The 27,208-nt window shown below is 48.2% G+C and overlaps 2 protein-coding genes and 1 long non-coding RNA gene across 6 annotated transcripts in view; 2 read left to right on the forward strand and 1 right to left on the reverse strand.

Annotated features, from left to right (window-relative positions):
• Positions 1-16,402, forward strand: part of Znf395 (zinc finger protein 395) — a 41,110-nt gene extending 24,708 nt beyond the window's left edge. Inside the window, exons 2-10 of one of the 2 annotated variants that reach the window (XM_031361043.1) lie at positions 2,541-2,808; positions 3,866-4,086; positions 6,230-6,339; positions 8,596-8,825; positions 9,346-9,446; positions 10,212-10,512; positions 12,268-12,360; positions 13,479-13,582; positions 13,853-16,402. In XM_031361043.1, coding sequence (XP_031216903.1) covers positions 2,566-2,808; positions 3,866-4,086; positions 6,230-6,339; positions 8,596-8,825; positions 9,346-9,446; positions 10,212-10,512; positions 12,268-12,360; positions 13,479-13,582; positions 13,853-13,964 — 1,515 coding nt within the window. In that variant the 5' untranslated portion in view covers positions 2,541-2,565 and the 3' untranslated portion in view covers positions 13,965-16,402. The remainder of the gene's footprint in view (positions 1-2,540; positions 2,809-3,865; positions 4,087-6,229; positions 6,340-8,595; positions 8,826-9,345; positions 9,447-10,211; positions 10,513-12,267; positions 12,361-13,478; positions 13,583-13,852) is intronic. The other variant, XM_031361042.1, reaches the window with a different exon arrangement.
• Positions 16,403-18,959: 2,557 nt separating this feature from the next.
• Positions 18,960-27,208, reverse strand: part of Pnoc (prepronociceptin) — a 29,025-nt gene continuing 20,776 nt past the window's right edge. For 2 of the 3 annotated variants that reach the window (XM_031362420.1, XM_031362417.1), the window contains exons 3-4: positions 22,408-22,819; positions 18,960-19,339 (exon numbers count right to left, since the gene is read on the reverse strand). In XM_031362420.1, coding sequence (XP_031218280.1) covers positions 19,254-19,339; positions 22,408-22,819 — 498 coding nt within the window. In that variant the 3' untranslated portion in view covers positions 18,960-19,253. Of the gene's footprint in view, positions 19,340-22,351; positions 22,820-27,208 lie in introns of all 3 variants that reach the window. The other variant, XM_031362421.1, reaches the window with a different exon arrangement.
• The window catches only part of LOC116085033, a 23,874-nt gene continuing 18,703 nt past the window's right edge, over positions 22,038-27,208 (forward strand). Inside the window, exon 1 of the long non-coding RNA XR_004116375.1 lies at positions 22,038-22,129. This is a non-coding gene — a long non-coding RNA (uncharacterized LOC116085033). The remainder of the gene's footprint in view (positions 22,130-27,208) is intronic.

Below are 27,208 nucleotides of genomic sequence, written 5' to 3' on the forward strand. Positions count from 1 at the left end.
CCCCGCCCCCCGACCAAAAAAAAATAAGGTAAAGCAAAAACTATCACGTGGAAGTTGGGCAAGCCAAGCCAAGAGAAGGAAAGAGCCCAAGAGAAGACACAGGAGTCAGAGGGCCACTTGTTTGCACATTCAGGGATCCCATGAGTGGAAGCTGTACATATGCTGAGGCCCTGGAGCAGACCTGCACAGGCCCTGAGCATGCTGCTTTAGTCTCCATGAGTTTCTACGAACTTTGCCCATGTTGATTTACAGGGCCTTGCTCTCTTGGTGTCCCCATCCCCTCTGGCTCACACACTCTCCACCTCTTCTTTTATAGCTATCTTTTCTGTCTTGGTTGAGTTTTGTTGATGTGGTTGCTAGTAGAACTTGCCCGGCTAGTTGGGAAAAGAAGCAGGGGGTGGGGGAGGGGGGAGGCTGTGATATGGGACCCAGCCAAATCAGCCCTGGGGTACTTTTAGGCCAGGGCAGACAGTAAAGGCTTATAGAACAGCTCAAAGTGCTGACAAGTGTTTAAAGGGTATTTAGGGCTAGGAGATGCAGTTCACCACATTTATTTGTGTTTGTATGGAGGTCAGAGGATAACTTGCAGGAGTCAGGTCTATTGTGTGGGTCCTGAGGTTCAGACTCAGGCCATCAGGCTTGGTGAGAAGTGACTTGATCTTCTGTGTTATCTCCATGGCCCTAACAGGGTTCTGGTTATGGACTGGGGAAGGAAGGAGGTGGGGAGGAAGGAGGGGGAAGAGGAGGGAAGGAGAGAAGGAGGGGAAGGAGGAGGAATGTGCTGGAATACTTTTGTTGTGGTTGTTGTTTTTTTCAAGATAGAGTTTCTCTTTGTTACATTGGCTGTCCTCGAACTCACTCTGGAGACCGCCAGGCTGGCCTTAATCTCAGAGATCTTCCTGCCTCTGCCTCCCAAGTACTGGGGAACTAAAGGCATACACCACCATTGCTTGGCTTTGGGATACCTTTTTGAGATATTTAGTCTGTGTTCAATTAGCCTGATGGTGTTCTGGGCTGGTGAAGCAGCAATTAGAATCAGGTCCTGAAAGCCCCGGTGTTTTAATGCCAACCCCAGCCTCACCACACCTGGAATGTGCCTTATGCACATTCAGCTCAGTAGACATTCCTGGGGCAGTAGAGACCCAGAGGAGTGGAGAGGCACATGACGGCTGGGGGGGGGGGGGGGGGGGGGGGAGAGGGAAGGACAGTGTACTTGGCAGAGGCTGGGTTTTCCTCTTCTATTTAATGATTTATTATTTTTACTTTCTGCATACAAGTGCTTTGCCTGCATGTCTGTCTGTATCTGTGCTGGTGCTGGCAAAGGTTAGATATAGGTCATAGGAGTCCCTGAAGTGGAGTTACACGTGTTTGAGTGCTACCATGTGGGTACTAGAACCAAATGCCAGTCTTCTGGAAGAGCAGCCAGTGCTTGTAACCACGGAGCCACGTTCCAGTCCTGGTGGTGCTAGTTTCTAGGAGAAAAACAGCAAGGTGTGTTTCCAAAGTTGACTGCAGCTTTGAAGGGAACCCAGCCTGGGAGTCTGTGTGTCTAACAAAAGCCCTTAGGACTGATTGCCTTGATCTGGCAGTACTGGGCGAAGGGCCCTCACTAAGGAAGCCCTGGTGACTGTTTTTACAGAACAGTACTTCCTGATGTAGGAAGAGGTTAGCTGGCATATAAAGTGAAAATAAACTTACCAAAAATGATTTCATTTCTATAGAAATAAAATGTGGCCGAGCTGGGTTAAGTGGCTCCTACTTATGATCTTAGCACCTAGGGGGCAGAGGCAGGAAGGATTGCCCCAAGTCAAGGCCAACTTGATCTGAATAGTAAGTTCCAGAACAGCCATGGCTACCTAGCAAGACCTTGCCTCATAAACTAAACAACAACCGAAAACGTGTGAGCATAGTCATAGGAGGGGCAGGATGTTCTTAGAAAAGGAACTGAGAGTCAGGGCTGGGGATGGACTCGGTGGGCAAAGCACTTGCCTGGCATGCACAGAGCCCCTGTTTTGGCCTCCAGCACCACATACACTGGATGTGCTGGTGAACACTCGGGCAGTGGAGTAGGGAGATCAGAAACCCAAGGTCATCCTCCACTGCACGAGAAATTTCAGCCTGAGCTACATGAAACAGGAGACTTAACAAAATAAAAACTAGAAAGTGGGAGTAGGGAGCCCTGGGTGTTGGACGGAGGCAGGTTCACAAGTGAGTTTATTTTCTTTTTGAGTTTATCGAGATTTGTTACATGTCCTCCTAGGAATAGGTATTATTTCTGTATAAAGAAAAGATAGAGCCAGCATGTTGGCCCAACAGGTAAAGCAGCTTGCCACCAAATCTGATGTCCTGCATTCGATCCTTGCAACCTACATGGTGAAAGAGAGAACCGAGTCCTGCAAGTTTTTCTCTGACTTTCATGAATGTGCCATGGCGCACACACACAGAAATGAGAGAGAGAGACAGACGGACGGACGGACGGACGGACGGATGGATGGATGGATGGACTGAGACTGACTGCCTGCCTGACCCTTTTGTCTCAGCAGACTGAGAAGCAGAGTATCCAGCATGCTGTCCCGACGCCTTGGTAAGCGCTCCCTCTTGGGAGCCCGGGTGTTGGGACCTAGTGCCGCTGAGGTCCCATCAGGGGCCAGCCTGCCTCTGGAGCCACAGATAGAAGTGCCGGAAGGAGCCACGTCCCCATCCTCACTCACCTCTAAGGACCCTGTGTGCCAGGAGCAGCCCAAGGAGGTTCTCAAAGCTCTGAGTACCTCAGGTCACCCACAGGTGGCCTTTCAGCCTGGACAGAAGGTAGGTTGAGCCCAGCACGGATACATATTCTGTCTCTTGAGCACTGGGACTGGCAGACTAGTGGTACCTGAGTGGTAGGCTGGAAGGCCAGTAAACTGGGGCTCTAGGCAGAGAATGAACTCATTTCAGATCAGGGCATCTCCATGATTGTCATGTGGGGGAGAAAGTGGCCAGGTCACCTAGGCCTGATTACTAGATCCAGATTTGGAGGGCTCCTGCCTTCTCCAGGGTCCATCCATAGAGACTTGGCCTTTGTCTTCCCATGAAGCTTGGAGTGCACTAGACCTCTGTCCTCATGAGATAAGATAGCCTTCTAAGTTGCTGGTACCCTGATGAGAGAGCCTCTCTCCCTTTCCAGTGCATGCTGGGAAGAGATGGGGACTTAGAACTCTCCAGAAGAAAAGCGTTGAGTAAGAGGTGTTTAAGAGTTTGGAGGCATGGAGGAGGGTGGGTGATCAAAGGATGAGAATAATTTGAGATCCACAGAAACCCCAGCTGCAGCCTGCTCACTATCTTTTGGGCAGAAAGCATGTAGGGGGCTGTGGGAGGAAGATTTGATCCCATGTGGCTTGCCTGAGTGCTTGGGTGGGCAGCAGGTGCCTGGGAATACCTGCTTTCTGCTGGCCTGATTAGGCTACTCTAATGGTGGGGTAGGATCTAGACAGCAGTTAATTTGGCTCAACCTTCCGGAGCCTGGGAAGTCCATGAGGAGGATAAGGGTCAGGAGAATGAGAGAGTCTGCATTCACTTTTATAACAGTTCACACTCTCCCTGCCTATCCCCCTTTCTGGATAACTCTCCTGTTAAGACAGGCCATTTGAGAGAGCAGCAGTTCTTGTGACATTCAGACAGTAGACCGCACTTCCTGACACTGGTCTTGGGGATTCAGTGTCCAGCATGTGAATACTGGGGGTGTCTGACGATATTAGTGTCATAAAGACGAGTGTGTCAAAGCACAGACTGCTGTGGACAGAGCCCGATACTTGGAGTGCAGCTCTCCAAGGGTTTTGGTGTGGGAACTCCTGAGCATTGACCGCTAGCCGTCATTCCCCTGCAGGTCTGTGTATGGTATGGTGGTCAGGAGTGCAAGGGCCTGGTGGAGCAGCACAGCTGGGCCGAGGACAAGGTGACCGTCCGGCTGCTGGATCAGAAGTTACAGATCTCCTGTAAAGTGGAAGAGGTGTGGCTGGCGGAGCTGCAGGGTACCACAGCCTTGGAGCCCGGAGTCCAGGTGCCAGCCTACAGACCTGTGTCTAGGAACATCGATGTCCCGAAGAGGTTTGTAGGAGTGGTGAGGGTTATAGGTATGGGCTGGGACACGGTGTCGGGGGTGTGGGGTCTTAGGTACCTACTTGATGGGATAGTGGAGCTAAGCACAGAAGAGGCATCCTTTTTGAGGAAGCGTAGATAAAACATCCTTACGTCTCCACAACTCTCTTAGGGGTGAAGTGTACGTGCTTTGGTGAAAGTTTAAACTCAGCTCATAATTTTTCAGAAGAAGAGACATGAACAAATGGCTTAAATCCGGTGCTGGTGCTCATTCTATCCAGGGTGGAGAAAGTGGTTTTAGCCTTGTGGCCTAAGCAGACTCTGTCACAGTCACTTGTTGCCACAGCCACAGACCTAAAAGCCTGCAGGCACAGCCGTGCTCCCATGGTTGAAAACTAATCAGGGTCTGAAAACTTTCTCGTCATTTAGTATCATTTGCATGTAGCATCTGTTGAGGAGTAAAACGCTTTTGATTCATAAATAGCATTTAAAAAGGTAAAGCCATCCTTTCTTAGCTCAAAGCTGGACAGGTTGGCAGCTGTCTGGAGCGCAGCTGCTCTGATTCTTCATTGGGTGGAGAATGAATATTCTGCTTTAGAGCTTAGGGATAAGATGTCATCCTGATGTACGTACACCCTATGGTCCAGCTATATTGGCCTTTCAAGATGTAAAAGGAGAATCTGAGGCTGGGAGATGGCTCAGTAGGTCTAAAGAACTGTGCAAGCTCAACAACTTTAGTTCAATGAGGCGAGGCGCCTACTCCACGGAGCTGTTCTCCGACCTCCACATATGTGCTATGGCATAAGTGCACTAACACACAGCATGTAATAATTATTAATAATAATAATAATAATAATAATAATAGTAATAATAATAATAAAAACATTTTAAACCAGGGAACTTTGCCACTGAACTATTTTGCATGCAAGATATACAAACAGTTAAACTCTAGCCCACTTCTTTCTGCGGGTATGGGAGCTGTTGGCAGATCAGGGGGCTTAAAACATTTTTTATTACATTCATCTTCATTTATTTATTGTATATGGGGTGTGTGTGTGCATGCTGTGGTGCACACATGTATGCCAGAGGATAACTTTCAGGAGTCAGTTCTCGTCTACCCTGTGGGTTCTGAACTCAGCTAGTCAGGCTTGGCAGCAAGCACTTTTCCCCACTGAGCCATATCACTGGCCCAGCAGACCTAGTGTTTTAAGACCAGAGGAACAACAGCATTTCTGATTGTGTATCCAGTGGAAGGCCAGCAAAGAGCTTGTTTTGCTATTCTGAGGAGATGAAAACACAAAGATCATGCAAAGTCACGTTTACTATGTTAATGACTTTGGCCCATCTGCTTCAAACCCAGTCGCACAGTGTAGCAGACCTAGTGTATAAAGAATGGGGAAATAGAGAGAGTCCTTTGAAATAGGTCAGCCACTGGCACCTTATTACATTCCGATTTTCCCTAGATACTTTACATTTCACATAGTGCTTATTTTACTTCCAAATCATATAACTGTATGAATTTAGAGGGAAAGAAATGACATGTGAAATTCTATGCAGCCTGTTTAAAGCATGGAGTTTTAACAGTGGGAGATGGTTTCATCTGGCTATTTATTTTACCCTGGTCTGTTTGTTCATTGGCTTATGTAATAGGTTCTGTTGACATTCAGAAGCTAACAGAATGCTGTGTTTATTTTGGCAGAAGGGAGAGAGATCCATTAGTGTAATTGTTTCCTCTTAAATTTGAATATAAGACAGGAGAAGGATGTAATTTTAGTGTTTAGATTCCGGTGGGCATCATTTATTTCCACCTTATCTTCATGACTCTTCTCTCTTCCCCTAAATAAAAATGCTCCGTTTTAAGTTGCAGGGTTAGAAGGAGAGTTTTGGGGGAGTGGTGCTGATTAGGTGTCAGTGCAGTTTAAGCAGGGGACCCACCTGCTCATTCTGAGCTAATAGAAGCACAACTGGAACAGGGGCTTTACCATCACTGTTGCTTTACCATCCACTGAGCTCATGCTGCGAGACTGGGTGGGGGCTGCTTGTCAGTGTAATGTGAGCCCACAAAATAAGCGGATGTGGCAGCTTAATCTGCGGGCTCTGTGGACCAGCCAGGCCTGGGAAGTAAGTGTATCCTCTGCTCATTTGAATCCAGGAAGTCGGATGCAGTGGAGATGGATGAGATGATGGCCGCCATGGTGCTGACGTCTCTGTCTTGCAGTCCCGTTGTGCAGAGTCCTCCTGGGGCTGAGCCCATCTTCTCTGGTGAGCAAGCGGTGCTGGACTAGTTCCTGGCGTGGCAGAGACCCACGACTGATGCTCTCTCTTCCCACCTCTTGTTGCCAGTGTGAGCTTGGCAGGAGGGTTCTACAGTCTCTTAAGTTTTCTCACCTGAGCAGAAATTTGGTGCTTTATGACGTTGACTGGACTCAGCACTAAGCCCAGCTACCCGGCCACTCAGGCAAATTCTATGGGAGCCTGGACAAGGCCAACAGAAACATTTGCTTAGTTTACAAAAGCAGAACTGTGCTCTGCAGTTCCCTGGTGGCTTCTGATTGTCAATATTCACTTCTCAGTGTCCAAATCAGCCTCATAAATTCTCAGCCTGGACTTAAAGGCCAAATACCTGAGCTGAAGTCTCAGGTTTAATTGCACTATACAGACCAGCAGTATGGGCTGGCGAAATGATTCTGGGTAAAGGTGTGCTGCCGATCCTGACAACCTGTGCGTGGTTCCTGGGACCCACATGGTGGAAGAAAAGAGCTGAGTTCTAAAGTTCCCAGTAGAATGACCTCTAATTTATAGATGCACACACAATTCTTTGGGTTATGACCCCGACACACTGTACCCATACAGTACAGTGGGCTTAAAGAAGAGTTGCAGCTTAAAGTGGGGTGGGGGCATCTTAAAGAAGGATTGCAGAATAAGGCTTTTGACAAGACTGTTAGAGACTTAAAATTTATTTTAATGGAGATTCCTTATCTGCCAGTCTTAAAAGATACTTTCAAAATGTGGAGCTAGTTCTAATTCATACTGAGAGGAAAGTGGCCTTTACAAATGTCCTTCACAAGTAATCTAACATTGAAAGCAAATTTTAATTATTCCACCCAGAGACCGTCACTGCACTTGGGGACATCTAGTGGTGAATCCCGGCAGTGCAGCCGGCTCTAATGAGCACAAGGAAGACCCTGAGGAGGGATGCCAAATTCTCAAGAAGTTGAGTCAGCAGATTCAGGAAAGTAGCTGAAGGGAAAAAAAAAAATGTCTGGAGTTCCCTCTTGGGTCGGTGTTCACGGGGCCATGGTCAGTTGATTTGGATGCTTCTTGAGTTCTGCCCTAAACATCCACTGTTTTATGTTCTGTGTATAGCTGTGGTAATTTCTCAGTTTCCAGGAAAAGCAAGTGATGAGAACTTTGAGACCAGGCAGGGGTATCTGGGGAGGAAGGGGTTTTTCACCCAGCATCCTATTTGGGCAAGTGTCTCCTAGGAGTAAAGAAGGCCCACCTGGGTTGGAAATGTGGGGCCTCAGAGTTGTCCCAGCTTTTAGATGGGTCCTGGTCTCCTAGGGTGTAGCGGTGTCTCCTTAAGCCCAGGGTCAGGAGACTCTGTCTGGATAGGGAGCTGGGGATCCTGAGAGTATAAGGGTTTTCCATCTTTCTTGCTACTTCCATGTATTAGACTTTCAGATTACGTTATCAGTTGGCTTGGCACGAGCTTTGAAGACAAGGCACAGAGCGTCTAGATTGAGCCTGAAGCAGCCCTATAGACCCCGCCAATCTAAAAAGAAAAAAAAAAAACTAGGCTTGGGGATCCACTCAGTTCTAGAATGCTTGCCTAGTGTGAGCAAGGCCCCAGGCTCCATCCTCAGCATCACCAAAGACAAAGAACTAAGTGAAACAAAAATCAAGGAAAACTAAGCCTGAAAATCCCACTTGTTGTTTGCTGCATTCTTCCTTCTTAGGCATTTGAGTTTGAGGGGCAGGTGGCCATTGCATGGCAGGTGAGCCAGGGCCTGCTGTCACCTGGAGATCACCTGGCTGTGTGCTCTGAGAGTTCTGAGCGACTTCCTTCCACTCACAGACGTTCATGCACTTGTCTGAGGTGGAATGGTTGAAGGGCATTTTCAGAAAACTCACCAAGAAGGTGTCCCTCTGTTGCTGCCACCGAGTGGACATTCTCAACCAGGTCGGAACCAGGAAAAGTTCCTCTTTTTAGCACGTACAGCATGAGCTAGGTTTTAGCTGTATTCTTTTTATTAATCCTCAATGAACCGTAGTTGCAGTATCTGCGTGGGTCAGTGATGATCTATGTGGCTCTGTCAGAAAATATCCAGCAGGCAGAGCGGTTGTAGCACCTAAAATTGTCACAGTACACCCGCCCCTCATCTTGTAGCTCAGGAAATGTATCTTTAATAACTGAAAATTTAATAATATTTTAATTTTATTATCACTTACTTGTTTTTTCCTGTGGTCCTGGGGATAAGCCTGAGTGTTCCTTTGCCTCCCTCTCTGTCTGGACAGTTTCCCGTGCAGCCTGCGGTGACCCGTGGAAGGAGAGCGGTGACGTTTCAGACAGCGGCAGCAGCGGGCACTGGAGCGGGAGCAGTGGCAGCTCCACCCCGTCTCCCCCCCACCCGCAGGCCAGCCCCAAGTACCTAGGGGATGCCTTTGGGTCTCCCCAAACTGATCATGGCTTTGAGACTGATCCTGACCCTTTCCTGTTAGATGAACCAGCCCCGAGAAAGAGGAAGGTAGGTGACCGGGGAGTGTGTGAGGACAGCCATCCCTAGAGGAGCAGGCACCCCGTAGGTCCCAGGTACCTCTAGCTTTCCCTTGCTGCACTTGTGGAGTTCCCAGACAGAGGTGGCTGGTTCCTTTTCATTTTTTGGGGGTGTGTACGCTTGCGGGTGTGCATGCACATGGAGACAACTCACCCCATCTTAGTTGTTGAGGCAGGCTCTCTCGCTGGTCTGGAGCTCACCAAATAGTCTAGGCATGCTTGATGACCAGTGATCCCAGGGATCTACCTGCCTCTGCCGTGCCTCTTGCTATCACAAGTGTGTACCACTGTGCCTGTCTTTTTTTTTTTTTTTTTAATGTGGCCAGCCACCAGGCCATTTCTAAATTCTCTTGTGCGGAGAGTTCTATGGACCCTTTCCTTGAGTTTTTTCCTTTGGGTCTGGCTGAAATCCTCATCGGGCAATGTGGAAAGCTGGGGAGAGGATTCATACACACCAGTTGCTAAGATTTCTCCCCCCCCCCACCCCCCAGAACTCTGTGAAGGTGATGTACAAGTGCCTGTGGCCCAGCTGTGGCAAAGTTCTTCGTTCAATCGTGGGCATCAAACGACACATCAAAGCCCTCCACTTGGGGTAGGTACAGAACTTGGTGCCTGTCACCTAAGGTGCCGTTTAGGCACGTCACCGCCCTACTAACTCCACAGGCCTTGCAGCCCAGAATGCGTCTAGTGAAATGGCTTTGCTATAGGCTCTTCCCAGACCACTGTCAGAATGATGCCATTGCTGGCCAGGGAGACTATGCACCTTGGTCAATGTTGATGCTGTTGCCAGAGAGTGAGCTCTGTGTGTCTTTCTGTGCATCGTGTGGTTGTATCTTTTTACCTGGTGTAGAAAGCAAGATGTTTCAGTTCTGGGCAGAAGTAGAACAGTTTGGTTTAATCGCTGGCCACATCCTGTGGCTTAAGCATAGTGGCTAGATTTTACCTCTGCGGCTGCATGTGGGAGTTAGGTCTGTCTCAGCTGTGATGCTCATGTAAGGGTCTCATCTCTGTACAGAGCCCTCTGGGCAGCAGCTCTGGCATGAACTACCTCACAGGCCTTGAGAACATACTTTAGGTGGTGCCCAAGAGGGCCTGTGCCAGGGCTGGGTCTGTGTTCATACAAGTTCGATGTCCTGTGAGCTCTTGTGCAGGGAAGAACAGCTCCCGTCGATAGTCACGTTCTAATCCCTGATGACATCTCTGAGAGCAGGGGTCCTGGATGTTCTCTTGAGAACCTCCCCTACCTTCGTGAGCGGGCACACGCTGTCAATTCCTCCTTGTAACTTTCTTTCTTCTGGCTTCGAACCAAGGCTTTGAACCATGTCCTCAGTGATGGCCAAATGTCTGTTCCACACAGGGACACTGTTGACTCTGATCAGTTCAAGCGGGAGGAAGACTTTTACTACACAGAGATGCAGATGAAAGAGGAATCTGCTCTGGCTCTGGCTGCTCCCCCTGCCCCTGGGACACCTGCGGGCGAGCCAGCGTCCACCTCCCGGGTGACCAGCCCGTCCCTTGCTGCTCTTTCATTGCCTCCAGCCAAAGTCCAGTCGTCTGGCCCAGAACACCCTGGCCTGGAGTCTTCCCTGCCCTCAGTTGCACTCAGCAAGTCAGCCCCTGGCTCCTTCTGGCACATTCAGGCTGACCATGCATACCAGGTATGGGACATACGTATGTGGGGGCTTAGCTTGGGATCTCAGTGGTCACTGGCCGTTAGAGGGCAGGCCTCTGAGCACCTTGAAGAAAGACTGAGCCTTTTGGCCAAGTTGCTAACCTTACTTCCACAGAGAAAGAAGAGGAAAGACTAGGGATATAGGCCAATTGTTCAGTGCTTGCTTAATGTGCACAGGGCTTTGGGTTGATCCTCAGCACAGCATAACCCCAGTGTGGGCACACATACCCATAGTCCCAGCACTTAGGGCAGAGACAGGAGGAATGAAAGTTCAGGGTCACTTTCACCTACATAGGGAGTTTAAAGCCAGCTTGGACTACGTGTAAACCCTTTCTCAACAACAATAACAAACAGGACGAGAGGGAAGAGACAGGAATCCTTAGTGACTTTCGGTAGAGATGCAAAGTCTAAACCATGTTAACTGTGTGGCTGTGGCCTGAGAGCTATCACTTTGAAGGTTGGTTAGAAAAATTGATGGACTCATACAGGGCTTCCCAGGCAGCCCCTTAGCTCCAAGGTATTACGCCAAATGGTCCCACTTTGAGTACCTACTAGGTGTGAACATTGGCTTAGGTAACCCCTTCAGTTAGACTAGGACATGGTTCCTGCTCTCATGAACAGCATGGTGGAGCTAGGGTTAGCAACTAGTTATGAGGACTAGTTATGAGTTATCAAAGTACCATTTCCTCTGGACATGGAAGACATGACATTGGCCCAAGGAAGACCACTCCAGTATGGTTATAGGCCTGGGAAAGTTGCGAGGAGGGCAATGCAGTTTAGAATGAACCTGATCTTGAATGCTAAGTTCATGTATCCATATGCTGGTTTATAACTCTTCCTGAATGTACAATTTGGCTTTTGCAGACTTGACCACTTTGCAAATTAGTAAATAAAAAGTAGTGTTTCCACCCAGGTGTGCTTGTGCATGCTTATAATACTGGTGGTACCTGGGTCAAGGGTCAGCTCAGGCTATATAGTAAGGCCAACCTTCACCTCTAAAGCCAGTGGTACTTTCTTTTCTTTCTTTCTTTTTTTTTTTTTTCTCGAGACAGGGTTTCTCTGTGTAGCCCTGGCTGTCCTGGAACTCACTCTGCAGACCAGGCTGGCCTCGAACTCAGAAATCAGCCTGCCTCTGCCTCCCAAGTGCTGGGATTAAAGGCGTGCATCACCACTGCCTGCCCAGTGGTACTTTCAAAGAGAAAAATTTTGTAAAACAAGCGGGTTTTCCCCATTAGATTTATCGGCCACTTAGCATGTGGCTAAGGCTCAGCCTTCGCTGACCCTGTGGCATCTGGCTAATGTGGCCGATATTGTTACAGATGGATCAAAGCCAGACATTCCTGCCTGCATCCCCACTCCTGAGTAGTTGCCTGGCAGCTCTCTGCCCTTTTTCAGACTCAGAAGGTTTTGGACTTTCTGTGTGAGGCATGCTCTCAGTAGGTGATCCAGCCAAAGAAAAAAAACCACTAAGGACTGGGTCATGAGGCTAGCATGTAGGCAGCCCCAAAGGGAGGCTTACAGAGTAAGATTGGAGCCGCCCAGAAGGCAGGCCATGGCTGTGTTGAAGGGTTAGATGCTTTGAGGCTGTTGTGGGAAAACCTGTCTCGCAGTCCTGGTGCTTTTCAGGATATTGATCATGTGGAGATATGCCTTCTGTTGCAAATGGGAAGTTACTGGGTCCTGAGGCAGATAGGATGTGTCTTTAGTTGAGGCCTAGGCTGATGCACTCTTGCCTTTGCAGGCTCTGCCATCCTTCCAGATCCCGGTCTCCCCCCACATCTACACCAGCATCAGCTGGGCTGCTGCCCCTACCACCACCTCCTCCCTCTCTCCGGTGAGTGTGTACCCCAAACCCCAAAGCTCTTACATACATCTCCAGGTCTGGGGAACTATGTTGTTGGTACATAACCACACGGCTGATATTGCCTGTCTCCACCCCCATACTTGGTAAAGATCACCGTGTGTCTTAGTTAGGGTTTCATTGCTGTGAAGAGACACCATGACCAACTCCTATAAAGGATAACATTTAATTGGTGCTGGCTTACAATTTCAGAGATTTAGTTCAATATCATCATGGCAGGAAGCATGGCAGTATGCAGGCAGACATGGTGCTGGAAGAGCTGAGAGTTCTTCATCTTGCTCTAAAGGCAGCCAGAGAGTCTTTCCAGGGAGCCAGGAGGACGGACTTTTCAACACTGGGTGGATCTTGAGTATAGACCCTCAAAGCTCGCCCCACAGTGATGTACTTCCTCCAACAAGGCCACACCTACTCCAACAAGGCCACACTTCCTAATAGTAGCACTTCCCATGGGCCAAGCGTATTCAAACCCCCGCTCCATATGTCCTCTTTCTGGCTCCAGCTCCTCTCAGCAGCTAGAAGGATACTCCCAGTGAGGTCAGGGCAGAGCAGTTTCTTGCTTAGAAATGTGCTGAACAAGGCTAGACTCGATTCCTTTCTCTCTGTGTGTGTCTGAGTGCCAATTAGAGTTCTAATGTTTAGATGAAAGGAAGGGAGAAAATTTGGGGCTGTCAGAAGGGAGAACAAGGAAGATCATAGAAATGCTCAGAAGTTCTCTGAGTTGGACCAGAAGTCTTAGGCCACCATGGATCTGTGTACCCTGGACTCTGAACTGAAATAAACTGGAAGTCATTAGAACCACATACGGTGGCTCTACTTTCAAGTGTCTGCCACAGAGAAGTACCACAGACTGCAGAACCTAGCTGACAGAAGGCGTCACTAAGGCAATACAATGCCCTCATTTGTCCCTTACATGGTGGCTTCGTTTAAGCTGACCCTATCTGTTGAGAATGTCCTTCTAGGGAAGGCTGCATGACCCCCTGTACCAGCACCTGCTCTGGGGCCCAGCGAAGCATGGCAGGGCCCGGGGAGTTGCCTCTCTGTTGTGAGGGGGTCTCATGCTCACAGCCTATGCTTACATTCCTCATACCCAGGTCCGGAGCCGCTCACTCAGCTTCAGCGAGCCCCAGCAGCCACCACCCACAGTGAAGTCTCATTTGATTGTCACCTCCCCACCCCGTGCTCAGAGCAGCACCAGGTGAGCCCTCTCCTCCTCAGCCTTCTGGTTTCTGCCCCCCATCAGCACTGGTAATGTATACTGTGTGTCTATCCAACTATAGTCCCTAGGGTAAGTCCCCAGATGGAGGCCACATGGTAGCTTCTCTCCCTGGAGTCTCTGGCTGTAGGTGCCACTCACTCCTGCCAGGAGCCACCCTTTCCAGCTCTTACGTGTTTGTGTGCTCATGATAGGCCATCACCTGGGGGTCAGCTCCATTGAGTGATACACCCTCATTTTGTTCCCTGTCAGGAAAGCCCGTGGAGAGGCCAAGAAGTGCCGTAAGGTGTATGGCATCGAGCACCGGGACCAGTGGTGCACAGCCTGCCGGTGGAAGAAGGCCTGCCAGCGCTTCCTGGACTGAGCCTGCCTCTACTAGCCCCACTCCTCAACCCACCTGGCAGCCTCTAGGCCTGCAGCCATCAGCAGAACACAGGGAGATGATGTGGCATGGATGTGGGCAGCTGGGACCCATTGGCTAAGATAGAACACTTAAAAACACTTTCTCCCCCTTGTGGGAGTGCTTTATTTTTTAAAAGCAAACCTAAATGAAACTATTTTTCCCCCTTAAAATAGGAGAGAGCCAAAATTGACCAAGGGTATTCTGCAGCGAACCAGAGACCAAAGAGTTACCCCCTACCCCTACCCCATCCTACCCTCCTGGGACTACATACGCATCAAAAGTAGGACAGGACGCCTTGCCAGTTTTCGTCCTGAGCTGGTGAATCCTTTGCTCTTTCAGCTATTCCAGAATGATCTGTGAGCAAATGAATTTCCCCCCCTTTTTTAGGAAAAAAAAAAGAAGTTTCTGCAGGTAGATGGCCACCCAGGGAACAGTAGCAGGACCCTAGGAAGAGCAGGCAGCTGTGCTTGGTGAGATATGGTTTGACTCCTGTTGGAGCAGCTTCTGCAGGCAGAAAACAGATACCCTTTTATGGTGGTGACTTTTGGATCTGGGTCCCCCCAGATGTTGGGTTGCATGCCAATAAACGTGTGGCCCCTTCTCAAAGCCTGTCTCCAAAAAAGCTGAGCCAAAAGGCTAGTATGAATTCATCTTGAGAATGTGGCCTCGAAACACTATCCTGAGCGTCCTTGAGCTCTGAGAGGAAGTGTGGAGAGTCTCCATAAAAACCCTGCTCCCACTGAGTAAAGCCCCTCCTGAGGCCTCTTCCCTCCAGAGTGTCACAGAGACACTAGAATGTCAGGTGGTCTTGTCTGATTAGAAGTCTTCAATGAGGAAGCCTTCTTTCCCTTGGGGTCTCTGGAAGATGCTAGCAGACTTTGCCTCTGGACCTGCTCAACATGGACCCAACTGTTCTGGACTGACATCCCAGGTGTCACAGGCTCAGGGAGTGGCACCAGGCCACCTCTCCAGGGACTGAGCAGAGTTGGCTCATGAGTTGTCATGGAGAGCATCCTCCTGACCACAGAGGCTCCATTGGTGGTGTCACATGGGAACCACCTACTTCTCAATCTAAGACACACTAAGTACTAGTAGAAAACCTGTGAACCTGGGAGGCTGTGTGTGTGAGGTGAAGGGTGCAGTGGCAGCCTGGGCTGCTGCTGGAGGGGAAACACCAGTGTCTGGGTGTCTTTCATAGGGGTGTATTTTTATAACAGTTTTTGAACATATAGGGACCCCACCAAGAGGCTCTCCTCTCCCTTTAATCCCAATGTAGACTGAGTGTCCATTTCAGCAAAGGGGTTTTAATCCCAGCCTTGTTTTGGAGCTTGCAGATGTCACTGAATATAATTTCCTCCATTTGAAGCAGGCTTCCTATGCCGTTGGAGCACCACTCAGAAGAGGAAGAGAGGAAAGAACAGGAATCGATGAGATGGTTTAAAAGCTGAAGAAGTTCTGATTTTGTTTAGTTCTTTATTCCATCTCTGTGCGGCCTCCAGAGCCTACATTCATTCCCTCTCTTCCCTGGCAGTGTTGGCCTCCTGCCTGCTGTCATGTGTCCCCCCTTTGCTCCTTCCCCCCCAATCCTGATGCTTTCATGTTGATTCCTGACACATGGTCTGGCTTTGGGTTTGAAGGGCAAGGGTGGCTGTGAACACCCCCCAGCCGTCAGGCCCGCTTTGTAGTCCTCATCTCTATCTCCCACTCCCCAGCCCCGGGTTTGGAATCTGACCGGGTGAAGGCGACGCAGATGTGCTTTTGAAACCAACAGGGCCTAGCCTGCAGACAGTTCTCTTGGGAAACTGTCCAGCCACATGTCCGTTACTCAGAGCTCTCAGAGTTACCTTCAGACATGGTGTCATGTTGGGAGCAACCTCAGTGCGTCTGCACTATACTCACTCCGTGCTGTGAGTCCAGGGATACTGTCTGTGGCCACTGAAGTCTCAGGTACAAAGCCAAAGGGCTCTCTGGGAACCCAGGGTTGGATCCATAAGGCTTTTAATCTGGCCCTGAAAGCAATGTTGCCACTTCAGACGGTACAGCGAGCAATGGCTGCCTTGTCGGAGTGAGTGGGTAGCTTGACGCCTTAGAGGACACTATGAAATTGGATATGGAGACTGATTTGGTGGGGAAAAAAAAAAAAAACCTGTTACTTTCTGGTCACCCTAGGTTCTGACTTTCCCTGGGGCAGAAAACAACACAAAAAAGGGAGAATCCATCTGTGAATTTGTCTTATCAGCGCTTCTCCCCCACCACCCCCACTCTGTCCCCATCCCCGCTGTCTTCCAAGTATTATTTTTACTGTTAAGATTTTTTTTTAAATGTGAAATGAAATGTAATGTTTTTACAGCAATGATATGAAATATATTTTATAAGGAATAAAATGGTACATTGTCTGACTCAGGGTGCGCCTGTCCTGATTACTGTCCTGTTCCTTCTGTAAGAAGCAAGTGATAGCATGTGGCACTGTAGGCAGGGGGACTCACTTGCTTATAATATCAATAGTTTGGTTGGGGAATGTAGGTCAGTGAGGTGTACATGTCCAGCTCTAGGTTCAGTGTCTTAAAACACTTTCAAGTATGTAGATGCTCTTACCAGGGAGCAGGCAGGGTGCTTAGAGTGACCTTGGAAGAAAGTTAGGGGTTTTTGTTTGCTTGTTTTTGTTTGTTTGTTTTTTGGACAGGGTTTTTCTGTGTAGTTCTAGCTGTCCTGGAACTTGCTCTGTAGACCAGGGTGGCTTTGAATTCACAGAGATCCACCTGCCTACCCAGTGCCAGGATCAAAGGTGTGCACCACCACCACTTGGCTAGAGAAGTTGTTTTGGTAAGTTACAGAGATTGAATATCTTGCCAAGGGTACATCCTGGGTGTGGGGTGGAGTGGGGTGATGATATTGTAATCTGGGAAGCAACTGTTTTCTATGGCTTACATTCGTTTTCAAAGGAAGACATATTTTGAGCAAGTTTCTGTGCCTGATAGGGAATTGGCTGAGAACTTAGGAAATAAATCACGTTCTAAATACTCAACAGCTTTTCATAACCATAATAAAATACCCAAGGCAGGCTAACTTTAAAAGAAAGAGGTTTCGAGGCTGAAAGACCAAAGTACATGGGATAGGCTCTTGCAAGGGACTTCCTGAACACATCACCTCCCGACAGATGGCAGTGCTGGGAACCAAGGGAGAGATCATTGTGTGTGAGAGGCTAGGGTCCTGAGATCCCTTCCCCAGGCACCACCTCCACTGTCACCCTGTACACATCATGCCTCCGCATGTGAAGGTTGGGGTCTTCCCTAAACATCTCCAAACCATAACTTGGTGTCTCCATGATGGGTTCTGAGTACAGTCTGCCCCTAAGGTTATTGACGTCACAGGTTGTGGACAGATGCTGGCTGAACTGGCTTCTGTGGGCGGGTCTGGAAGCAGAAAGCATCCCCCTCTCCTCCTGGCTTATGCAACTTGAATTATTCCAAGGAGAGTCTGTCAAAGCAGGCTGAAGGAAATTGGGAGACATGTCTAAATACTCAATGTATGAAGAGGTTGTGTTGCTTGTAAGAATTACCACACCCTTCCCACTCAGGTTTTCCCTACATAGTCCGGGATGGCTTCCTCCTGCCTCTGGAGTGCTGAGGTTACAGGTGTGCACCACCTGTTTGGCCTTTAGAAGACTTTAAAGGGGTGGATGGAATGCCTGAAGGAGACCTGGGTTCCCTTTTGCATTAAAGCTGACATCTTGTTCAAGAAAGGCAGGAGCTGGAGTGAGTGGCTGCTGAAAGACAAAGAACCAAGTGGCTTACAGAGCTGCTTTGGGGGATAGGAGCCATCTCTGGAGCTGGGCTCTAAGGCTCCCCAACATGGCTGGACAGTGAAGGCCCCTTGACCTGGGCCTTTTTGACCTTAGGAAATGTAAGCAGAATAAATTAACCATTGCTCTGACTTTACCCAATGTGTAGTACAATTGTTCCACATCAGCAGATGTAACCAACTGCAGACTGAGACTCTTAAAAAACGAATTGTGTCTGTCCCAGACAAATACAGACCTTTCTCATTATTCCCTAAGCAGCAGAATAAAACAACTGTGTTCATGGTGTTTATGTTGTATGAGATGGTATAGAGAGAAGTAATTTCAACACATAGAAGCTCATATGTAGGTTTTATATATAAGTGTGTTTTTTTGTTCAGTGGATGATTTTGCTGCCCACAGGGGTTCTGGAACCATTTCCTCTAGGATATAGAAAAACAGTTGTAGCCTGCTGTCTCAGTAGTAGCAAATGGACTGTGACAGCTGTCTACCTTGTCGGTATTGAACTGGTCAGCTACTCCAATTGGATTCTCCATATGTTCCCTGGCTGGATTTTTACCTAACTGGAGTTTAGTGTTACATGGAGAAAAAAGTAGGCGGGCAGGGTTGCCATTCTTGCTCTGTTCCAGCCTACCAGCCCCTAAGCAACAGGCTCTTTGCATCACCTGGAAGCTGTTAAAAATAGAAATTTCTGCTGGGCCTGGTGCTTCGAGTGGGATCTAACAGCAGCTGGATGTACTCAAAGGTTGAGGCTCAGTCTCCCCGCCAACCTTTGCTCATACATTCACTCTGCCATTTACACCTGGCTTCGCAGTGCCCGTTGCCTTCAAGATGTTCATGCCCCAGCATCTCCTTGTGCCAACTTTACAGTTACGCATAGCAGCCTATGGAGAGAGGTGGCTCTCAAAGTGTGTGCTTGCAGAGCCCATGCCTCTTGGTTGCATCGCTTAAAGAACAGGCAACTGGAGAGATGGCACAGCGGTTAAGAACACTGACTGCTCTTCCAAAGGTCCTGAGTTCAATTCCCAGCAACCACATGGTGGTTCACAACCATCTGTAATGGGATACAAGTTGTGTTTGATGACACACACACACGTTACTCACATTAAGTAAAAGAATAAATCTAAAAAAAAAAAAAGCAACAAGTTTATTAACCATTTGCTCAGTAGAAGTTTAATGGAGAAAGTTGTTTTAAACGATCAGTCAAAAAGAACAGCTCTTTTACAAACAAGTTATGGCAGTGAAGAGGCAAACCCCCAGGTCTGATTTCACGTTCCTCTCGCCTAGCCCTACAAGAGGGCAGAGGATGAGCGAGAAGATGGGGCCATTAAAATGTTAGCTGGAGGAATTACAAAAATACACTCTGATGTAGCAACAGGATTGTGGTGAAACATGCCATGGGGGTGGGGGTGGGGGCAACAACCGGGCAGGGAGGTGCTTTGGGTGGCCGCTCAGTGCCTCGGGGAGGGAGGGATCCTGACTCCCGGCCTGCAGGTCTTGGTGTGGACACATGCTGTACGGGGGATCACCTGGATGCCTGGGGAGACAGAAAGGATTAAAATGTCAAACTCGATGGGTCTTCCGAGCCGTCCACCCTGTTTGCCCACGGGACTAAAGCAACCCAAAGTAGGCCACTGTGGCAACTGGTTCCCAGGTGACCAGAAGGGGTCCTACTTGATGTCCTCCACCTACCTACCACTTTTGCCTGCTGCTGTCAGGGGTGATGCATGGCTTAAAAGGGAGAGTGATGGGCTGTGACTGTAAAGGCACAGCGACATGCCTCTGAACAGTAACAGTCATTTCTCCCCTGGTTCCCAGCACAGCGCCTATGTTAAACAGAGTCCTTACGGTTCTCTTATGTGGTTCAGGATCTCTAAGCTAGATGTCGTGACTGTGGGATCATGAGTGTGTTGCCGATGTCTAGAAGGTCAAGGCCAGATGCAGGAGAGTATTGGAAGTATAGATCAGAGAGAGGCTGCCCGAAAGACCTGCTGTGCTCTTCTCACCATCTGTCCAGAGCAGGGTCTGCACTACCGAGCCCCATCTTTTTAGGCCATCATTACACTTGGAATAGGTTCTTCATTCCACTCCAGAGTTGGGTGGCCCCCTCCCCCATTCCAATCTTCTGAGCATTGATTGGCAACGGCATCTTAGTTGCCAAGAACAACTTTGGCAATGGGAGCTGGCTGGAGGGGAAGAATTTCTATCACACACATGGCAGGTTGGGCTGTATGTATACAGATAAACACAAGGTCTTCTCTGGCTGTGCCAGGCTCATTAACAAACATCCACTCTGGAACTCAGCACAAGGTATGTGGAGGAGGAGGAGAAAGAGGAGGAGGAAGGAGAGGAGGAAGAGGAAGAAGAGAAAGAGGAGAGAGAGACAGAGACAGAGAGACAGACAGAAAGAGACAGACAGAGAGACACAGAGAGAGACAGAGAAGCTGGGCAGTGGTGGTGCATGCCTTTAATCCCAGCACTTGGGAGGCAGAGGCAGGTGGATTTCTGAGTTCGAGGCCAGCCTGGTCTACAGAGTGAGTTCCAGGACAGCCAGGGCTATACAGAGAAACCCTGTCTGGAAAAGAAAAAAAGAAAAAAGAGAAAAGAAAAGAAAAAAGAAAGAGACAGAAACACACAGAGACACAGATAAACACACACACACACACACACACACACACACACACACACACACAGAGGGCTGTTACATGGTAACAGGACAGCCATTAATAATACCCAAATGAGCTGGCTAATGTATCCATCAAGAACTTTGCATGTTGAGCAAAGCAGCAGAGAGAAGGCACTTATTAGCCCTGTTACAGCACCTCTCAGCTGGAAGTATAATAGAAAATCAGAAAAACCAATTGTCTGCCTCAAATAGTTTGCTTGGTCCCCCCTCCCCCCCCAAATAAATTGATTCTTGCTAATGGGACTGATCTTAAACTGTAAAGAATATTGTTGTGGTTTAGAATTAGATATGGGCTTTGGTGTCCCTTAAGAGCCCCTTTGAAGAATGCCATTAAGATTTCGAAGAATTCGTGCTACTTCTGGAAGATTTACTACTAGATAACAGACAGATCTGGCTCCGAAAGAAATAGACTGCTTGTCAAGAATAGAAGTGGTGACTTCAGAGTGTGCAGGTTCACTCGGGATCTTTGGAGATTAGTCATTCTGTTATGACAAATGCAGTGGCCTTCTCCCCACAACCTAACAAATGTGTCCATCTTTGGGGATAAGCTTGCTACACACAACTGACCTAGCAGCTTGGGCCATGCAGGCCCAAGTATGCCAGAGTATGGGCACCAAAGATTAGCATATAGATGGCTTTACCTCTATAAAGAGGACTATGGGCGACATGTCTACCTTGGATGCGCAAGAAGCAAAAAGAGGGGCTGCATGCATTTTTCTTCTCTGCCTCAGAGGTAGGGAATAACTTCTGTTGGGACAATATCATAGTGTCAAAGTGACTGGTGCTTTTGTATGAGGCCGTGTTCCCGAGCTGTCTCAGGAGATATTTACATCAACACATATGGATGAAGGGACACAGACCTGACAATTGGGCTTTTTCTAGTTAGGAATTGTTAATGTCTAATGCCAGTCCACAGTTATGCTCTGGTGAGAGTTGGGTTTGGAATCAGCCAGCTGTAATTGGGTTTCTGCTCTGCGACCTCTGGTAGGTTTTACATGAGTGTGTGTGTACCGGAGGATAGGAACGAAGCAAAGGAGATCACAAATGGCATCCTGGGAAGAGACAAAAACCTGAAGAAGAAAAAAAAAGGACCAAGTACATATTTTATAACTCACTAGACCCACTAGGTGAAATTCTGGAATCCTGGTTCAGCACAGATGCCGTTAGGGATAAAGAACTGGTCTTTCCTTGGCAAAGTGCCGGGGCAACCAAATTGTTAGAGGAAGAAATAGGAGCAAAAAGCATAACTCTGGGTCTCAACAAAAAGTCTTTGGCAAGGGAAAATGGGAAATATTAATGGTTTCCATGGAGTCCAGCCACCTTGTGATGCAGGGTAAGGTGGATAAGCTTGTCTTTGAAGTAGAGCAGTAATCGGCCTTTTTGCAAATGGCTAAAAGGAGGGCTGGCTATTGGCTTTTTGCAGATAAAGTCTCTGAGGAAAGGTGAGCTGAATGGTTGCTATGGTAACCGGTTGTTTGAATTGGTCCACTTAACTGTCCCCATAGTAACTAAGCTCCTGGAGAGCTTTAGAGGAATTAGTTATCTTAACATACTACCATTATCCCCATGGTAACCAGTCTCTGAGTGGGAGTGGTCAGCCTCAAGGAGAATGGTGGGAAAAACTGCTTCCTGGAGAAAAGGGTAAGAGGCAGAGATGTGAATTTCTTCATCAACCAAACCTCTCAAGGATTGGAATCCTTGAGATGTGTGTGTGTGTGTGTGTGTGTGTGTGTGTGTGTGTGTGTGTGTGTGTGTGTGTGTGATTGGAGGCTGGCTAATGTGTTTCTAGGCCTGGGAAGAAGTCTGGGACACCTGGGTAAATGAAGTCACTTTTTGCCCCCTGCTAGTTGGTGCCCAACTCACTCATGGGTTGCAGTGGCCGGTGCAGCTGGGAGGGGCTCCTTCTGGCTACACATTACCATTCTGGTGCAGAGTGCGCCGGCGTTGGCTTGACTGCATGCTCAGGACCAGGTACTGCCTCATAAACTCACTGAACCGCTTCTGGTTGGCCAACTTCCGGGCCGACTTCCGGGCCCCGGTGAAGCCCCCAAACCTTTTCTGCAGCTGCTTTTGCTCCACCTCATCAGCATCATCTGCGCCAGGCTCCTCTGCATCTGCCTCAGGCTCTGCATCTCGTGCTTGCACCAAGCTCCTGACCCGCGGCATTCTCTTCAGGTGCTGCATCTCCGAGACTTCCGGCTGGTAAAGAGCAGCTGACAGGAGCTCTGGGTCAGCAGGGCTGAGCTGCCCGGAGCCACTGGCCATGACTTTGGTGCATACAGTCCAGAGAGGGCGGGGGAAGACCTTCTCTTCACACTGGAGGATGCACACCTGCAAAGACACAGGCAGGAGAAAGAGAAAAGGGTCAATGCCAGGGATGAGCTAAGTCACAGAATCATTTATATCTGTCCAAAGTTCTGAAGTGCTGTTTCTCAAGTATTGTGCAACAGTTTGTATATGTGGGGGTGCACATGTCTGTGTATGTATGTGCACGTGTGTGTGTGCCAGAGGTCCACATTAGTTATCTTCCTCTATCACTCTCCATTTAATTTTTAATATACTTTTCTTTAATAATAATAATAATAATAATAATAAATTATTATTATTAATAATTATTGTGTGTGAGTGTGGAGGTCAGAGGACACTATATGGAGTCTCCTTCACCTTTATGTGGCTTCCAGGAACCACACTCAGGTCCCTGGCTTGCATGGAAGCACCTTTACCCGCTGAGATGGCTCACTGGCCCTTCCACTTACTTTTTTGAGACAGTGTCTCTTACTGACGTGATTCAGTTAGGCTATACTGGCTGGTCAGCAAGCCCCAGGGATCCTCCTGCCTCTGCTTCCCTAGTCCTGGGATCTCATGTATGTGCTTCTATGCTTGGCTTTTATGAGTGTGCTGGGAATTGAATACAGAACCTCAGGTCTGTGTAGCAAGCACTACTGATGTCTTAAAGTTACTATTGCTATGATGAAACTCCATGACCAAAGCAACTTGGAGAGAAAAGGGTTTATTGGGCTCACACATGAAGAGGGCATGGATGGATGCTGCTTACTGGCTTATTCCTCATGGATTGCTCAGCCTTCTTTCTTTCTTTCTTTAAAGATTTATTTATTTTATGTATGTAAGTACACTGTAGCTGTCTTCAGATACACCAAAGGAGGGCATCAGATCCCATTACAGATGGTCGTGAGCCACCATGTGGTTGCTGGGAATTAAACTCAGGACCTCTGGAAGAGCCATCTCTCCAGCCCTCAGCCTGCTTTCTTATGGAACGCAGGACCACCAGCCCAAGGATGGCACCACCTACAATTGATTGGGTCCTCCTTCATCTATCAATAATTGATAAAATGCCTCAGAGTTGGATCTCACGGAAGAATTTCCTCAACAGAGAAGCTATGTCCTCTCTGATGACTCTAACTTGTGTCAAGTTGACACAAAACTATGCAGCACAACTACTGAGCCATCTCTTCAATCCACGTGAAGTATAGTTTTACATGGAGTTTTACATATAGTACATCCCTCCCAAGTTTGTAGAGTTTTAGGGTTGGAAACAGAGAACCCTCTGACTGTGCTCCATTAATTTACTAACAAAGAAACTAGAGTTCAGAGCTGGGGTTAATCTATCTTCAGTTAACCCAGCAAGTTAACACAGATATTCACAGGTCATTCTTTAGCTGGGGAGACAGCATGGTTGGTAAAGTGCCTGCTGTGCAAGCATGAATCCCTGGGTTCAGATCCCCAGCATCCACTTAAAAGCTGGGCATAGTGGCACTTGTCTATGACTCTAGTGAGGAGGGGGAGAGGGTGGAGATGAGTGGTCCCTGGAGCTCCATAGTCAGCCAATCTAAGCAGCTGACAAGCGCTGGATGCACTGAGAGAGGCTTTCTCAAAAAGCAAGGTGGAGAATGATAGAGGAAGACAGACATGCACACACTACACACATGTGTACACAAACAAAGGGGAAGTAAACTAAAGCCCTTATGTAAAGATCAACTCATGTCACTAATTTTTATTCCACTTATACGAGCCACTCCTATCTGTACATCATTTATAGTAAGTGATGTACAAGAGGCTCTGGAGTCACACAGTTGGGCATGTGGAGCTAAATTTACATTCTACTGGACTGTGTATCTGCTTTGATAAAAGCTGGGCAGTGCCCCAAGAGCTCTTTGCTGCTGGCTTGCCTCCCCAGGCACCATATCCTCTAGTGGAGAGCAGCAGCTGAACCATACCATCTTTCCATCACTCTCACGCTGATCCAGACCTTGGCCTCATTCTCCTGCCCTCCTCTTTCTGTTTCTCCTATTCCTGGAAGTTTCCCCTTCAACTTACTATGTGCATTTTGGTTTTATCCCTGATTCTCGCTCTCATGTTCTCGGCCTTAGCCAGCTGAAAGTCTCCATTCTCCTTGACCCAGCCACTGTCATGAAGGGTGTCTCAAGAGCTCCTCATCAAACTGTGGAGCTTCCTGAGCCCCTTGTGGTACAGAAGTTGTCCACTGTCCACCCAGAGCCATCTCTCTTCTCTAGTACATAACATGGGCCCCTTCCTGAAGTTAATAGTGCATTTCCCCAGCTCCCTGTAGTCAGAGTTGGTGGGCAACAAGAATGAAAATGGCCAGCCAGGGCCTGCAGTGAACATGGGGCTGGCTTGGTACCAGCCCCACATTGAGGCAACTTGGAGGGTCACATCCTGTGCTGGAAACCAAATGAACATTGTGGCAGAATAAAAAGGCCGGAGACCCTAGAGCTGGGACACCATCCCTGAGCTCGCTTTGGGGACAGTCAAATCCATTGGCTCCCTGTTACCTTTAGATCTCTGATTCCAGCAGGTAGATTTAATTCTTATGTGGTATAGTTTTACTGGTGTAAGTTAATTCGCTATAATAAAATGTCCTGGCAAAAAGCAGCTTAGGGGAGAGAAAGGGTTTATGTGTTATTTCAGGTTACAATCCATCATTTCAGGGAAGTCACAGCATCAGGAGCTTGAGACAGCTGGTTACATCATACCCGCAGTCAGAAGCAAAGAGATATGGATACTTATAGGCTTACCTGCTTGCTTGCGCTCAACTCTGCCTAGGGAATGGTGTTTCCCACAGTGGGCTATGTCTTCTCAAAAACAGTAACTTAAAACAACCCTGCTGCCCCCACTTCCCCGCAGAAATGCTCACAGACCAACTCAATGCAGGCCATCCCTTATTGAGATTCTTTTTTTTTGTTTTTTTTTTTTTTGTTTTTCAAGACAGGGTTTCTCTGTATAGCCCTGGCTGGCCTGGAACTCACTCTGTAGACCAGGCTGGCCTCGAACTCAGAAATCCGCCTGCCTCTGCCTCCCAAGTGCTGGGATTAAAGGCGTGCACCACCACTGCCTGGCTGAGATTCTTGTACTATGTGATCCTAGCTTGTGTTAAGTTTGCAAACAAAGTTAATCATCGCAGCACCTTAGTCTACCTTTTTGCTTACCCTTCCTGCCTCTCTGAGGTTTGTTATTTCACAGTTGATTTTTTTAAAAAGGGACTTATTTACTTTTTTATGTGTATGTACTTATGCAGTGCCTGTGCATACATTTATGTGGTGCCTGTGGAAGCCAGCAGAGGATTCCCTGGAGCTGGAGTTTCAGTCATTTGTAAGCTGCTGGATGTAGGTGCTGGGATCCAAACTCCGGTCCACTGAAGGAGTACAAGTTTCTCTGTATCAATGAGTCATCTCTCCAGGCCTAAATGAGGTTTTAGACACTGGGTCCATTTGTGCCTCCCTTGGCCCTGCCAGCCCCCTGTCTACGCAGTCTGTGCATCCACCTCTCTTTTCCATTCCCTCTGCCATGCCAGAGCAGCTCTCAGAAGACAGAGGCCTCCCATGGATGGATCTTTACATTTCTCTCTTTGCCACTCAGGCCCATGTGAGATCTCTGGCAGGTCCAATAGAATTTCTCTAATCACATTACCCCCTGCCGACAGCTGCCTGATACTTTGTCTTGTCTTCGAACCATCTCCAGACTCCATAGCAGGGCGCAGGAGTACCTGTACCGTGTGGCCCAGCCTACCTTTATGACTGCCTTCCAACTCCTCATCTTTCACAGTCCCTCAGGCACACAGGGCTTCTACACTTTACACACCTCCCTGCCTTTTGTCACTGTGTGCCCTCTGAAGTAATGACCCCTCCTGCTCCCATCCTTGCAGACCTGGCCACATCCTAACTTTATCTCTTTATCTTTATATTATCTTCTTTTGGTTCCTATGCAACTTTGCATTCCTCCTGTGGGGATTTTAATGATAGCTATATTTGTAATACTTTATAAAACATAATCTAAAAAGTTAGGAGTACTTTTTACACATATTTTAAGTCCTGAGTAAGCGTCTTCTCTATATGGTGATTAGTAGGCTAAGCAGTCAGTTGAATTCTCTTAAGTTCTAGATATACTAGTGCATGGACACATTTGGTTGGCATAACATTTGTCTTTAAAAATATGTGTGTGTGAAAGTCAGAGGACAACTTTGGGTGTCCTCCTCAGGAATCTTGTCTATTTCCTTTTAGGAAGTGTCTCTCTTTGACTTGGAGTTTACTAATTAGCGCAAGGGTTCTAGCCTTGCAGTGCCTGTCATAGAGACAGTTGACTCCTCTAAGGGACACAGAGTCTAGGCCTGGGTTCTAGCCTTGCAGTGCCTGTCATAGAGACAGCTGACTCCTCTGAGGGACACAGAGGCTAGGCCTGGGTTCC

The sequence above is a fragment of the Mastomys coucha genome, unplaced genomic scaffold, assembly GCF_008632895.1.
Source record: "Mastomys coucha isolate ucsf_1 unplaced genomic scaffold, UCSF_Mcou_1 pScaffold9, whole genome shotgun sequence".
Taxonomy (NCBI): domain Eukaryota; kingdom Metazoa; phylum Chordata; class Mammalia; order Rodentia; family Muridae; genus Mastomys; species Mastomys coucha.